The sequence below is a fragment of the Poecilia formosa genome, unplaced genomic scaffold (assembly GCF_000485575.1).
Source record: "Poecilia formosa unplaced genomic scaffold, Poecilia_formosa-5.1.2 Scaffold11, whole genome shotgun sequence".
Lineage (NCBI taxonomy): Eukaryota > Metazoa > Chordata > Actinopteri > Cyprinodontiformes > Poeciliidae > Poecilia > Poecilia formosa.
The window spans coordinates 3,426,395-3,441,065 of NW_006799950.1; the positions used below are offsets into that span (position 1 = coordinate 3,426,395).

Below are 14,671 nucleotides of genomic sequence, written 5' to 3' on the forward strand. Positions count from 1 at the left end.
GTTTATAATTTAATAAGATAAGAATAAAAATATTAAAAATATTACAATGTGAGACATATATCAAGACAATTTTACGTCATATAACAATGCTGGAATTTCAATTTAGGATTAAAACAAAGTTGAGCTAATACAATTATCAGTCCATAGTGATCGTTCAGAATAACTTGTGTAAGAAACTGTGCTCTAGCTCATGAGTGCTGCGGTCATTAATACTATAAGAACCAATATTAAGATGTTTTTAGGCCAACTCATTTTTCCTGACAGGAAACAATTAAGGTAGGATCTTTTCTCTTTTTTCATTTTGATAAAAACAGGCCCCTTAGCAGTATGTTGAAATGGATCTTCTTTTCCTTTCTAGTCACACTTTAATGTTTGAAATTAAACAAATTTAATACCAGACAACCATAACCAGAGAAAACACAAAAAGCAGTTTTCAAATTATAGTCTTTATGCATAAAGAGAACAAAGTAAAAGGTTGTGTCATTGGGCATGTGTGCTGCAGTATTTCAACCGCATTTAGGTCTGAACTTTGACCTAAAGTTCCTGACAGCAAAGTTCAGACCTTGGGGTGGTGACTATACCACCCCAAAACCTTTGTGATGCCATTTTGAGCCTTAGGATTTGGACATATTAGCACACCTCGGATCATTGTCCTGCTGTACAAATGTGCTTGAACTGAAGGTCATAAACTGATGGCTGGACATTTTCTAATGGATGTAAAAGGATGCAGAACATTTACAGAATCTTATAACAAAATTCAAAGTAATGAGTTCAAAATGATGTTGGCTGATGTTAATTTTGGGCTTGAAACTTTTCCATGGATGACTCTGCTGCCCAGCTTCTCTTTGTACGAACGGTGCAACGTCATACACAAGGTATGGTGTTGCTTTTCCTTTTTAGTGTTTAATCATGAACAATGCTCTTCACCAAAGTAAGGCTGCCAGTGCTTTTAGATGTTGCTCTGGGGTCTTTTGTATTCTATTGGTAGACCGGCTACACCTGGGAAAGTTCGCTACTATTCCACATTTTCCCACTTTGTGTGGATCAAGACTGAATTTTGTTTCTCTGGACTCCCAAAACTCTAGAAATGACTTTGTAACCCTTTCCAGGCTGTTGAGTACCATTTCTCATCTGCTAAGTTTGTGCAGACAAGGGAATAATGTGTTGCTTTTTGAAATCCAATCAATTATTTCATGTTATCAGACAAGTTCTATTTAATTGATTATCTTGATTGTTGACATCCATCACTTATCAAAAATATAGGCAATTTCTCAGTCAGCAATAAGTTGTGACTATTCAATCAAATCAATCTGGCATAAGGTTGCTTTCGATTGGTTTTAGTCTGATATTAAAGTTGATTTGAAACATGAAACTGCTGCCATCATAGCAAAAATCTTTAAGGGGGCAAACACTTTTTCATGGCACTGTACATTTATAAATAACTTGCGGTCCACATAAGAAATAACTAAACATTTAATTTCTGTAATGACTATTAGCTGGTTTGTCTAACAATATGAAACACACACCACACACAGTGTTTGTCATCCTACAGTGAGCCCAGCACACCTGTAGAGGTTAGCAGGTGAGCTTCATAGGAGTGCACAGAACTAATCAAATCTAGAGGGGTAGTCTCGTGACGCAGACCACCAACTGTGCTGCACTGCAAAGTGAGCCCTGACCGTCTCGAGCTAAAACACAAAACACTCATGAATTTTCCTTCTCCTCCAGACCTCTGAGGTCAAACGTCCAGATGGATCCTCTGGTGGCGTTTCAGGTTGCATTTCTGGGTGAAGCGTTTGCCGCATGCCAAGCAGCAGTAAGGTCTCTCGCCCGTGTGGACACGACGGTGGGCTTTGAGGTTGCTGAGCTTGGTGAAGCTGCGGCCGCAGAGCGGGCAGCAAAAAGGCCGTTCGCCTGTGTGAATCTGCATGTGGGCTTTCAGGTTGCTGGGGTGGGGAAAGCTCTTGTCACACTCCTCGCAGCGCAGGAAGGGCCTGTACAGCGGAGAATCAGAAAGGGAGACGGGGTTGCGGGCCGACTGATGGCAGTTTGCAGGGTGATTGTGGGATTTGATGCCGACCCACGAGGCGTTGGCGCGGTGCAGAGCTACGGTCTGTTTGTCACCCAGGTGAACACGATGCAGTGGCTGCAAAGACAAAGCAGCTTTGGATGTGGAGGAAACCCTGTTGGGGTTATTTGAAGGTGCAACCTGAGAGCGAGGGTCAGAGAGCGCTGCTGTTGTCAGGTTGGACAGTCTGTGTGGAGGCCTCTTCGGTGGTCGGTGGAGGTGTTGTATGGCTGCCTGTAGCCTCAGTCCTGAACCCCTGTGAGACTGGAGCTTCACTCCCTCCTGTGCTGAGGATCTGTGGTAAAAGTGGTTTGGTCTGTTTGCCGAGTTCACACTTTGTTCCTGTAACGAACCGGTGAATGATTGTGCCCCAGCTTTCTTTTCTGTACTCACCCTTTCTGTGAACCCATCAGAATCGATAAGGACTTCTTCTTTAACGATCACGCTGGGCGTGTTGTTGGCTCGCAGTCTGGCTTTGGGAGATTCAGAACGGGAAACCTGATCTCTGACTAAGGTAAACTGAACATCTGCTCTGGCAGAGCCAGGAAGCTCATGCTCCAGATAATTCACAGAACCTTTAGGTGGGCCTGGAAACTCTGGTTCTGTGCCAAGCTTGTGATTCTGCTGGAGCTCAGCTGCAGTGGCCGGCAAGTCAGCCCACTTGGAATTAAGTTCAAAAGCTAAAACATCGGTCTGGTCCGCCGCCACTTCCGTTTCGTCCTGGGTCTCGGGATACGCACAATCAGTGGACATCTGTGGGTCTCGCTTGATGAGATTTCTCTGCAGCTCTTCACCGTTTGCTTGGGCTGGTGTCGGCTGTGCCTCTAGCAAGTCACCTGCATTCTCTGGTCCAGCTTCACCTGGAAGAATTTAAGGAGATTTACAATAAACTGAACAACTGAACAAATACCAATAAAGTATTTTATTTGGTTATTACGTGACAAATCAACATAAATTAGGGCATAATACTGGGGTGGATGGATAATGATATCTGAATATTTTTCAAAAATTATTGCAAAAATAAATCTGGAAAAAGTGTAGTGTCCTTGCTCAGGTAGGAGAATTTGTCAACATGACAACTATGAGCCATGTACTCCAAAAATCTTTTTGTTATGGTTCATCTCTACGGTGATGACAGCATTATACTGTGGAGATGCTTTTCTTGACCAGAATTGGAGAAGGTAGCCACAGTTCACCTGTAAACTACTCTTTTTAAAAAAAGTACTGTTCATTTTTTGAATTGGATACTTACGATCAGAAGTACTGCTCCACTCTCTCAAATGCAGAGAACAGGAAGACGGTTTCTTTAGTTCTTCCTCTTTCATTTCAGTAGTTGCCATGATTTCCTTTTCGCCTGTGATCTGAACAAGGAATATTATGTGTGATGAAAACCAAGACACCGTATGAAATCATCTTAGTTAACGTTTTACGATCTGTACATTCTTCTCAAGTTCATTCCGAATGAAACAAGCTTTGTAAATGACATTTTCGAGCCTTTTTGGGTGCCAAGCAAGTTCAACGTTCCACTATAGAAGTAAAAACCAACCAAAAAACAAATGTGCTGTGCTGCCTGTATATCAACATGACAGTTTTAGAGGCTATTCTGCTCCAACACAGCCGTACCAATATTGGCCAACACCGATATGGGGGCCAAGATATTTCATATTATCCGCATAAGACCTGTGCTGCTGCAGAAAGCAAGGCTGGATTAAAATACCCGACTAATCAACTACTCATTTAACATTTTGATTAATTTATTGACTGCCAAATAAATATTAGCTGTAGCTTTAGAATGTGATGAACAGTGTACATCTGATCCTTAATTTGTCTCTGTTGGGAGCAAGTTGAAAATCAAATTGGTTGCTTTTCAGCAGCACTGCCTTACTGTTCTCTATTCAAGCCAGTGTTTTCTTTGGTATCCACTGAGATGATTTTAAGCCATAGAACGTGTATGAGTGAGTATTTTAGAAGTTCTATAGATGCTCTTTTTTTTTTTTTTTTTTTTTTAAAGGCTTCATATTAAAAAAGAAAACAAAAGCTGCCAACCACCAGTCAGCCGAGTGACATCTCTACTTCGACAGTCATGTGACTCACCTTTGACTCTCTTCCAGGGCTCTGGATCGGTTCTGGATTGTCTGCCGACCCGGTCTTGGATTCTTCGCTGCTATTTGACAACCAATGTTCAACTGCAGCATCTGGATTCTTCACCTCGCAGTCACTCATTGTGTCTGCAATAAAAGGGAAATGTAAGGCAACACAGAGTTACCCATAACCTTCTTTGAAACTCTTGCTGTACGTTCTTACCATGCTCCTCTGTTTTGGCTTTTACCACGACCGGACTCTGATCCGCTTCACTGCTCTCCGACTGAACAGACCCGTCGGTCCTTTCTGCATCCCCGCCGTGTTTGCTCCTGGTCCACTGCAGCTGCAGCCTCAGAGAGTCCACCTCCAGTTTGCTGCGCCTCACCTCCATCATGAAGACATCCTCCACTAGCCTGGTCACCTCAAACATCGCTGTCTTCACTACAGCCTCCATCACGTCGGAGAGCTGGGTCTGAAAGGTCACGATGAGGGTGTCCAGGTCCGACATGATCCACTGTGTCCTGACACCCTGCGAGTCTGTCCTTTAGTGTCCACTTTCAAAACTGTTTGGGGGGAAATCTTTAAGAGTGCTTTTGGTTTGGATCAGCCAAGCATCTATTTGTCGGTATCAGATTCCCTGGTTAGCAGGTGATGGCGTGGCGTGATTCAACGCTAAATATTATTACTGACTACTGCTGACATCAGATATTCACCTCGTGATATTAGCCTCGTGATATTAGCATGACGCTAGCGTCCCGTACGCTAAATCTCGTTAGTAAAATAAGCGAGAAGCAACAAACCATGGAGCGCATGCGCCACAACGCAAACGACCCGAACGTTCCGCCGTGGATTTTTAAATGGGATAATCTCTAATTAGGAACAGATGCTGCGATGAAGAAGGCAATCAACACCCACTTTGTGAACCTTGTTTTTGCTAATGACATCACAGCTGACGCAGTACGGTGGCCTGCGGTTAGAAAATGATTGCGAAACGTTTTCGGAAATCTCTAGACGCAATAATGTTTTTTTTTAATTATTATTTATTTAATTTAAAATACGCTTCACGAGCTTAAACAAAAATTATGGTCTAGTTTATTTGTAGATCACCGTGGAGTTTTTGCTAAATAGGGTGTCTAATGCCAAAAGCATGCATACATATTAAACATCTTTTCAAATTTTGATAAATAAAATAAAAACTAAAAACGAGTGAAAATAAATAAAAATATAAATAGTACTAATACATAGAATAAAAAATTTTAAAAAAAGTCTAATTGCATAATGGATGAAGCTGTATTTTCTTAATTTGAAGCTGCTGAATCTTTTGCCAGAGGTCAGCAAGGAGAACAAACAATGGTGAGGCCTGAAGGGGTCTTTTGTGAGGCAGTGACTGTGAGCTGTGTCAAAGATGGAAACCAGACCTGATTATTCTCTCATCTGTCCTTACCACTCTCTCCACATAATGCCAATCTGAGGCATTACACGTCCCAAACCAGACAGAGATGCTGTTGTTCTCTCTAGTACCTCGGTAGAAAGTGGTGAGAATGGGAAAGGAGAGCAAGTGCAGACGTTGCTGTGCTCTTATCACACGTGTGACTGAATTGACTGTTGATTTTTTTTTTTTTTTTCTGAATTCGACAATTTCCTTTATGTTGACATTCAGGATTATATTGTTTGCGTCACACTAGACTACTCCATCAGGTGTCTCACCTCCTCTCAGCAAGCCAGTTCATTGTTGTCCTTGTATATCAGTCATGGTTCACCAAGATGAAGAGCAGTGGGCTCAGTACATAGAAGGAGCCAGTGCTGAGAGAGATGACCCATGAGGTATTTTTTGCAAAACCCCCACAGACTGGGGTCTGTCTGTGAGAGAATCAGACAGGGGGGGTGCTGAGTCCAAGGGGAGCTAGACCGTGCATTGGGATGTGTGTAACGCTGACACACATCCCGCAGTCCAGACCCTCACCTACTTCTACATCGGGTTTCCTCTAGTAAACAGGGGCTAACTTGCAGGAATTAACATTACAGAATGATGGTCTGATGAACCGAGGCGAGGGCTGTCGTGAATGCTGATTTAATATTTGTGAAGGCTTCATGTAGTGTTTTATTGGTTTATATAAAATCATATTTGTGTAGCAGAATGGCCCGCTCATACCTCAAATGACTTGCAGCAAGCAGTAAGTCCACCAAAATATATTTCTGGAAGAATCAGGGAGGCTGAATTCAAATGCAATCTACAGTTTAGCATTTGGAAAATGTCTTGAAAACCAGGTGTTTGTCCTTTCTTCTTCACAATAATGTGCCACTTTGTTTTGGTATATTCTATACACCACAATAGAAGTTTGTGATTGTAATGCGACAAAATGTAAAAATGTTCACTGTAAATGCAACGTAATTTGTGCAGAGCATCGTCTGACGGAATCAAGTAAAATCACAATAATAGCATCAAAATGAAAAAGAATTCCACAAATAAAATATGTTGATCAGCATTTCAGAGTCTATTTCCTTCTTTAAGAAAATGAACTTACTATAAAGACAAATGAAAAACAAGTTGTTGAATACAAAACAACTAATCTTAAATGCACCAATAAATCTGTAATACATCAACTAGACAAAATATATAAACAGAATCAGATCTACTCATGCCTCAGTGATACTTCATGTTCCATGATAGTGATTGATGATCTTCTCAATTTGAAATGCCTTGTTGCTGAAATGTGCTATAGAAATAAAACGTGACTGATTGATTGACTTTACAATCCACTTAAAAAAGGTTGTTTATTCTGAATCCAAAAATAAGAAGCTTAATTTATAAATACTTGATTAAAGCAGTTTTGATTGCTACGGTTACCTAAAGAAAAAAAACAAATCATTTTGATGTATATGTCAAAAACCTCAGTTTCAGGATACACAACACACCTAGCTGATCAAACAAGTTGAATTACGAAAACATGTGCCACAAGCTTCTCTTGAACTGGCAAGAAAAGCATTCAGTTCAGCTCAAAAATACTTTAATAATCCCAGAAGGAAATGAAATAAAATGCCATGATTGGCTGCCATCTAGCAGGCTGATTATTCTATTTTGGAAGCAAAAAAGAAGAAAATGACCAAGCAATGACATCCAAAGCCAGTTTTATTTTATTTTTTTATGCAGTTGAGAATTCACATTGAGTACATTCTAATCAAATACAGTGAATTAAATATACAAAGTGTGCAGGTGTTCAGTTGAAGACATCAATTTAAATGTGAAAAATATTACATCTCGTCATTTATTTTCATAACAAAACGTATTTAAATAATTGCATTAAATAAATGCAACCGACAACTGAAGAGTTTGAAACTTAGCAGTGCAAACGTTCATTCGTAGATTACCAGATTGAAAGACGGAGAGCACCATTAAACCCAAACTCGCTCGCTTTAGTCCTACAGGTCTGTCACGTGTTTGCGCTGATGTGACTTGAGGTGGTCCAGGCGTTTGAAGCTGTGGCCGCAAATGGCGCAGCAGTATGGTCTTTCCCCCGTGTGGGTGCGCTGGTGCACTTTCAGGATGTCTGCCCTAGTGAAGCTCTTGTCACACATGCTGCACTGGTGAGGTTTTTCCTGCGTGTGAATCCTTTGGTGCAGCTTCAGGTTCCAAAGGCGGCTAAACTTGTTCCCACAAACAGCGCAGCAATAAGGTTTGTTGCCTGTTTGGCCACACTTGTGAGTTTTTAAGTTGGCAAAGGATGGGAATCCTTTTCCGCAGTGGCTGCACAGATGGAGGCCCTGCCCCAAGTGGATCCTCTGGTGGACTTTCAGATTACAGGCTTGAGTGAAGGTCTTTCCACACTGGTTGCAGATGTATGAGGATCCTTGTCCTGTGCCTTTATGGGACTGTTTGTGGGGCTTAAAAGAAACCGAATTAGGTAACGTGGTAAAACAGTGGTTGTGGGTGCTGCTCCTTGCTTCATTTTCTGAATTTTGATGATGTAATCTTTGCTGCAAGGTCTCGCCGTATGAAGCCGAGGATTCATATGATGCAGTGGGGAACTGAACTTCCTGCCCTCGGAAGCTCATTCTGCTGCCCAGATCACCAGATATCTGCTCGGAGTATCTGATATTTGGCTCCTGCAGATATCCTTCCTCGTCAATAAGCAAGCCGCTGAATTCCCCGCTCACATCACTGTTAGTCCTAACAGGGGAGCTCTCCTCAGTTCCTCTGTTCTGTGGAGACCCTGCTGTGTAACACTGGTGCTCAGCTCCTTCGGGATTTTTCCTGTTCTCGTCAAATTGATTAACATAACTAAGGCCGTCAGGTAGATGGGTTGGAGAATCTTGTAGTCCATCATAGTTATCCATCTCTCCATATCCAGGTTTGCCAAAGCTGCCCAAGTCGTTCAAGACGTACCTGTTCTGGAAATTTGATTCAGAGAGGACCTCCGATTGTCTGTCTTGGCTCAAGTCCGGTCTCTGGTCAAAGCCAGGTTCCCAGTTCACATGGCAAGCTGGGTTATTCTGTTCACTGAAATGCTTACTTGGTCCTGGTAGACTTGTCTCTGAAATAAGATAAACAAACTGTCAAGTTGGTCACAATAACACACCTAGCATATGAATAATGCAGTCAGCTTCCAATGTGGATCATGTTAAATTTTCTAACACAAAGTTTGCAAGACGTGTTTTTTCTCTATACTTTGTAGTCTTTTCATAAATAAATAGTGTTTTCATCACCAACTTCCATAGAAACTCACCTTCTTTGCCCACACTCCACCCGTGGGATTCCTCGTCTTCTGGCTGGATGCTTTGAGGAGTTTCTTCTTTGAGTTGTCTCTCACATGTATCCTGTTGTACACTTGCACCCTGGAAGATGAGCAAGAATACAAAAGTTGCATTTAGGGTTTTGTTTTTTTTTTTGTTTTTTTTTATCAGTGGCTGGAGTCTTACAGGATACCTCTACTTGGGTTATTTGCCAAATGAGATTCAGAAATTTGCCGTTGTTTCAAAATGGTTCAAAGTGAACTCTTTTTTACTGATATAAATTTTTTTTGTGTATTTTAATGAATAATAATTAATATTGTTTTTTTTATTTATTTACAAATTTGATAATGGCAGAAACAACTAAGGAAATCAGGATGTTTTTTTTTGTTTTTTGATGCCACCAACAGCTGTCCAGGTCAAGAGAGCACTTGTGTACACACATCCATATATTCCCTGCAATTTGCAAAAACAAGACCTCTCTAAATAATAATTTCCTTATTAATAGCTCATCATTGCAAATCTAAAGCCATTTTTTGAGTTTTTCTGCTGCTCTGAATCAGCCTTAAAAGAAAAGTACGTGGAAAGAACTGAAGGTTAAAACCAAAGATTTTACAATAAATTCTGAAATTAAATGGTAGCTAAAGCTCTATTCAACCATGTCGGGAGTCTCCGTGTAGAGTCCTGGGCTACCTGAAGATAAACTAGCCCTTTCCTTATGAGACAGATTAGTGTGGAGACAAAATCATTAATAAAAATCCCAAATCTATGCAGTTCTAGATAAATGAGGTCCAATGTAATCTCAGGACTATTAGACTAACAGCACACAGACTGTCAGATTAATAAGGGCCAGTTAACATCTGTAACCAGCAGTGCTAAGTGTGATCACCATGTGAAGATAAGTCAACTCAAAGTGGGACAGAGAAATGCCTAGGAGTCTGGTGTGAGGATTCCAACCTGAACTGTAACATCCAAATGAAAACAAAAGGGATTGTTGAGAATTACAATTGTGCAAATTTAGGATTCACATATGCAGTTCAACTTTGTGAAGCTTTGAAAGACATTAACTCATCTCTCACCCACAGAAGTTTTTTTTTTTTTTTTTGTTGTTGTTGTTGTTGTTCTACTGTGTAAGAATATAACTTGCACCTGTAACAAAGGGCAACTTATCTGCTGAACTGAATGAATTTAGATCAGTTGCTTTTACTTCACAATTAGTGAAGTATTTTGAATAAAATTTTGTTCTGCAACACCTACGATGGTTTTAAAGAACAAAGTATCGGGTTTACTTGACCCAGTGCAGTTTGCCTCTTGCCTAATTGGAACTATGGAAGACAGCTCTACCTTGGAAAAACAAACAAATCTCTTGAAATTAACTATTTAAGTTTTTATGTAAGCATCTTGAAAAGCCATTTACAATCGTAAATCATGCTTAAAACTGGATCACTAATATTTATCAAAGAACAGTTCTGCATACTGTAATAAGTCTGATTAATGCCAAATTTATCAGCTCAAAAGCACAGAAAAACTTTGCATAGATGCCACACCAGTATGAGTTCTTATAAAAGCCCTCACCTGTGCCTCACCGCTCGTCGCTTGCGTCGCCTTTTCAGCGTTCTTACTTAGTCTCTTTCCAACAGTGCCTTGGTAACTGTGTGCCTCTTCTTGTGTCACTCTCTCCTGTTTCAGGCTTTTGTCTGTGTAGAAGACAGAAAAAAAATACACCTCACTCAACACACGAAGGGCCAAGTAGTTTTAAGAACGATCTAATGATCTTAAAACACTTTTAAATCAATTATGAAGTTAGAATATTTTTAAATATCTTGTATCAGGGTTTGCGTCTCTGCACGATGTTTTGTTAGTTACCACACGGTAACATCTGAGGTATCCCTCACTCTGTAGGGCTTTTTTTTTTTTTATTTAAACCAGGCAAACTAATCAACTAACTAGAAAAGGCAGCATTGTAAATGTTATGGAAATTTCATTATCAAAGAATGACAAGCCGTTTCAATAATAAGAGAAAGATTAATCTTTGTCTTTAAGTTTCTTTATTCGAAGGCAAAAGCGTTCAAAGACCCCTCTCCTTAGCGCAGTCAGGAGAAGAGCCCTGGACAACATACACCACATCGTTATATAGTCACAGCAAGGAAAGGACCCACCCAAAGTCTGATCTTATCTCTATTGCCACAAACACAATCCTGACCCCCGAAGAAACTTCAGAAGAAACTTCTAATTCTTCTTTGTCAGTTAGTCATGGGTTCAGGTCAAACAAGGGTACAAACTACAGTCCACACACGTCAGTCCTTTAAGACAATTACCAGATCAAGCATTTTACCCAAGATGTCTTCAGGTCTCTTCTGCTATCACAACTGTGCAAACATCTAAACATTGTCTGCAAACTTATTTAATGGACAAACACAGACTGAAAACAAAATTTTCTATTACATAAACAGTTGACAGATATTCCACTCTCAAGTCTGGGATGAGCAACAACAGATTAAAATAACAAGCAAATCCTGCAGTAATTTTCAGATTTAAAAAAAAGCAATAATACTACAATTACAAGGATTTAAACTTGTGGCTGACAGGGATTTGGGGCAGCTGAAGTAAGAAAATCATTTTAAACAATCCTGATTAATTTGGCCGCAGACTTTTCTATATTGTTAATGTAGAGTCTTTGAAAAGGTTGTCTTGTTTCAAAACCATATTGCAATATCCACAACACCTGAAATAGTAAGATCTGCATATTTTTTTATATATAGAACTGAATCTTTATGAATCTTTAGGTCCAATCCAGTCTCATTTAATTTCAGACCTTATCCACTTAAATTCAGCAAAGTTAATTGGATAATATTTTTTCTTCAGTAGTTCTGGATAGCCCTACTAAACTTATCTTTTAAAGTTTTCTGCCGTTTTATGGGTTTTATCTGGCCGCAAGCTGCGAAACCTAAAATTCTAATATATCTCTGTTCAAGCCAGATAAATCCCAAAATGGCTTCACAAAATTATTTCATAACTGAGGCTTTTTGTTAAAGTAAAGAGAAAAGTAACAGAATAGAAAAATGAATAAGAACAATATAATTAAAATACTGTATATGAGAGCAGATATGATGGAAAAGAAGAAACATTTGACTGCTCACCAACATTTTCCTACATTACTTTTCTAATTTATTAGTCTGTTTCTCCTCCGACTTTCACCCAAGTTCATGATATCTAGATTATGAGGGGAAACAATTACCGAAATGGTTCTATGCATTATGCTAATGTGTAGCATGAGGCGTAAGCAATACATCATAAATTTCCCAATAAGCAGTCCAGCCGAACAATTCAGAATCGCTGAACTATTTTTCTTGAAAACTACAGCTGTGCCACAGTTTCACCAAGAGTAAGTAAGCAAAAGTAAGGTTGCCAGTGCCTTAACCAAAACAACCAAAGTGGCATTATTTACAACAATTCCATCTAAGCATGGATTAATATTTAGGAATTAATAATGTGAAAAAGAGACTTGAATGTCTCAATTTATCATACTGCCTTGCAAAACAGTAGATGAGGATCCTGGGCACACCAATAGATTGAAGCAGAAATCATTGTTAGTAATTGTTTCGAATTGAAAATCGATCTTGAATAAAACCGTGGTCCCCAAAATTAGAATGGACCAATGAGATGGTAAAAGATTCCCATGTTTGAATAAAAGGCAGTGAAGGAGCAGCCAATTTAGCACATCCTATAATCACTTATTTTAGAGATGTTGGAACAACTGTAAAGATTGCTTTCCATCTGTGAACGTTTCTAATTTTTGAGAAACTACAGTGGGGTGACTGATTGGGTTTATTTACCATGATGCATCTGAACTAGTGATAAAATAACTAAGATGACGTAGTTTTAGAGGGACATGAGAAATCACCCACCTGTCAGGCTTTTGTCCTCTCCGGTCGTTCTGGCTCTCCCGCAGTCAACACACATCTCCTTCCCGTTGTCTTGCCTATCTTTCCGGCGGCTCTCTGCCGACTTCAGCCTCTTCTCCAGGGATTCCACCTGCTCCCTACACCGCAGCACTTCCTCCACAAAGCTCTCCTCCACCAGCCGGGTGATCTCATAGATGGCAGCCTTGAACACTGTTTCCATCACTCCGGAAAGCTGGGACTGAAAAGACTGAATAGTCTCTGTCATTGTGGCGACCATGTGTTAAAATTTATAGCGGCTTTAACGCTGAGGGAGAGGGAAATGTCCAAATTAAACTTCAAAGCTCGCTGGAAAAAATTGCTGATACCAAAATTTAAAAAAAAAGGGCGGAAACTACTACAAACTAGTTTATTAAGCCAACCAAAAAGGCCATATGGGTTTAATGTTCAGCTGATTTCCATGTCAGTAAAGCACAGCTAAATAAATGATCAGGGTAAATATGAATTGTTAGCCACCTAGCTTTTTACACTAACTTTAGTTTACCGCAAACCCATCATTATCTGAAACATTTCTTACCCTTTCGATACATTGGTGGAAAGAGTTACCCAACAACTTAACAGCTAGCTTATCCCTTAATAGAAACTGTTTATAATCGCAACTGTTATATTTCCCAGCACTATGAGGACAGCAGCCCGACTTCCTGCTTTAAAAAAAAAAAAAAAAACGGCTTCTTCTTCTATTTTTATGGCGGCTGGCAAACAACTTAATGTGCAATACCGCCACCTTCCAGATTGGAGTATGGATCAGATTTTCTATTACTACCATACATGTAAAATTTTACTATACTTTTTTTTTTTTTTTTTACATTCAAATCAACAGTATTTTGCAGCACTTTTAGCAAAATTGCCAGCCAACTAATTACGATCCCGATATGGGGAGTGATCCATACTAATTTGAAAACTGAGTGAGTTATAGCCAATATAATATATTGCCTTGAATACTTGTATGTAAACCCACTTAGTTTACGGTAAATACTTTAGATCAACATTATATTATTTTTCTTTCTTTGCTCTTTCTTTTGGTTTGTTACTTTGTTTGTAATTCCTTTTAATTTCTGTAAAGCACTTTGTATTGCCTTGATGCTGAAAATATGCTATCTAAATAAAATTACCTTTACCTTTGTCAATGTGGTATTTGAGTGTGAACAAATCACAACTGTCTTTTCTCTAACTTCCCCCAATCCCATTGCCTTTCTATTAATTTATCTGTTATTATTTTATTTTTCATAATATTTAAATCTGGAATTATAATAGACATACCTACTTTATTATGTATCATTTTAGAGGCATTTGTATAGTTCTGAACATACTCTGAATATTTCCTTCCTACTTATATATTCCATCTCATTCCTTACTAATTATCTCCTTCGTTTCAGTAAACGAGGGATATTTTTGCCAGTCAATCAATTACAACTTGTCCAAAGATCAATGAGGAAATAATAGTAATACCGCAGGGCTAATTTGAAAATTATCTATTACTACATCTATTAATTTATCCAGAATTATCCATCCAAAACAATAACTTGTTTTTTTCCCCTCTTTTTCTCAACAAGGTTGAAGAGTAATATGTCGACGATGAGGTTCTCTACGTCTAATATTAGCCCAGTAAGTTATGGCTTGTTGTGCTTAAAAATACGGTTGCCGAAATGAGACCATTCAGTCTCTCTATCTGGCGGAGGAAATAAATGTGCGCATTACCGCCCCCAACTGGTCGAGTGTGAGTTAGATCGACAGTCGACTTCTAATTTTCATTTTATCCTTAAAATATATTTCATATTCTCTGCTTTCCTTGTATTTTATTATAACAGAAGCTATAAGATAATTTTTCTTC

General features: G+C 39.3%; 2 protein-coding genes across 3 annotated transcripts; both read right to left on the bottom strand.

Moving 5' to 3' along the window:
• Positions 1 to 893: 893 nt before the first annotated feature.
• LOC103132489 (gastrula zinc finger protein XlCGF53.1-like) lies at positions 894 to 5,165 on the bottom strand. Of its 2 annotated transcripts, XM_007544300.2 has the most exons (5): positions 4,373 to 5,165; positions 4,163 to 4,296; positions 3,321 to 3,429; positions 2,462 to 2,928; positions 2,132 to 2,363 (listed from the first exon to the last, which is right to left on the bottom strand). In XM_007544300.2, the coding sequence occupies exons 1-5, from the start codon at positions 4,656 to 4,658 to the stop codon at positions 2,223 to 2,225; spliced, it is 1,137 nt and encodes a 378-aa protein (XP_007544362.1). In that variant the 5' UTR covers positions 4,659 to 5,165; the 3' UTR covers positions 2,132 to 2,222. The 2 variants fall into 2 exon arrangements, with proteins under 2 accessions (XP_007544356.1, XP_007544362.1); XM_007544294.2 differs by having other exon boundaries at positions 894 to 2,928.
• Positions 5,166 to 7,262: 2,097 nt separating this feature from the next.
• LOC103132505 (oocyte zinc finger protein XlCOF7.1-like) lies at positions 7,263 to 13,511 on the bottom strand. The gene is made up of 5 exons (XM_007544318.2): positions 13,358 to 13,511; positions 12,787 to 13,087; positions 10,454 to 10,575; positions 8,875 to 8,983; positions 7,263 to 8,682 (listed from the first exon to the last, which is right to left on the bottom strand). The coding sequence occupies exons 2-5, from the start codon at positions 13,058 to 13,060 to the stop codon at positions 7,571 to 7,573; spliced, it is 1,617 nt and encodes a 538-aa protein (XP_007544380.1). The 5' UTR covers positions 13,061 to 13,087; positions 13,358 to 13,511; the 3' UTR covers positions 7,263 to 7,570.
• Positions 13,512 to 14,671: the final 1,160 nt, after the last annotated feature.

Bases quoted from the DNA above. Each gene is read 5' to 3' on its own strand.
- LOC103132505 (XM_007544318.2), bottom strand. From the start codon at position 13,060: ATGGTCGCCACAATGACAGAGACTATTCAGTCTTTTCAGTCCCAGCTT. The intron at 10,576-12,786 runs GTGGGTGATTTC...TCTTCTACACAG, and splicing joins AGAGGACAAAAGCCTGACAG to ACAAAAGCCTGAAACAGGAG. The intron at 8,984-10,453 runs GTGAGGGCTTTT...CTCATCTTCCAG, and splicing joins CGACGAGCGGTGAGGCACAG to GGTGCAAGTGTACAACAGGA.
- LOC103132489 (XM_007544294.2), bottom strand. From the start codon at position 4,658: ATGTCGGACCTGGACACCCTCATCGTGACCTTTCAGACCCAGCTCTCC. The intron at 4,297-4,372 runs GTAAGAACGTAC...CTTTTATTGCAG, and splicing joins AGCCAAAACAGAGGAGCATG to ACACAATGAGTGACTGCGAG. The intron at 3,430-4,162 runs GTGAGTCACATG...TTCCTTGTTCAG, and splicing joins GCCCTGGAAGAGAGTCAAAG to ATCACAGGCGAAAAGGAAAT.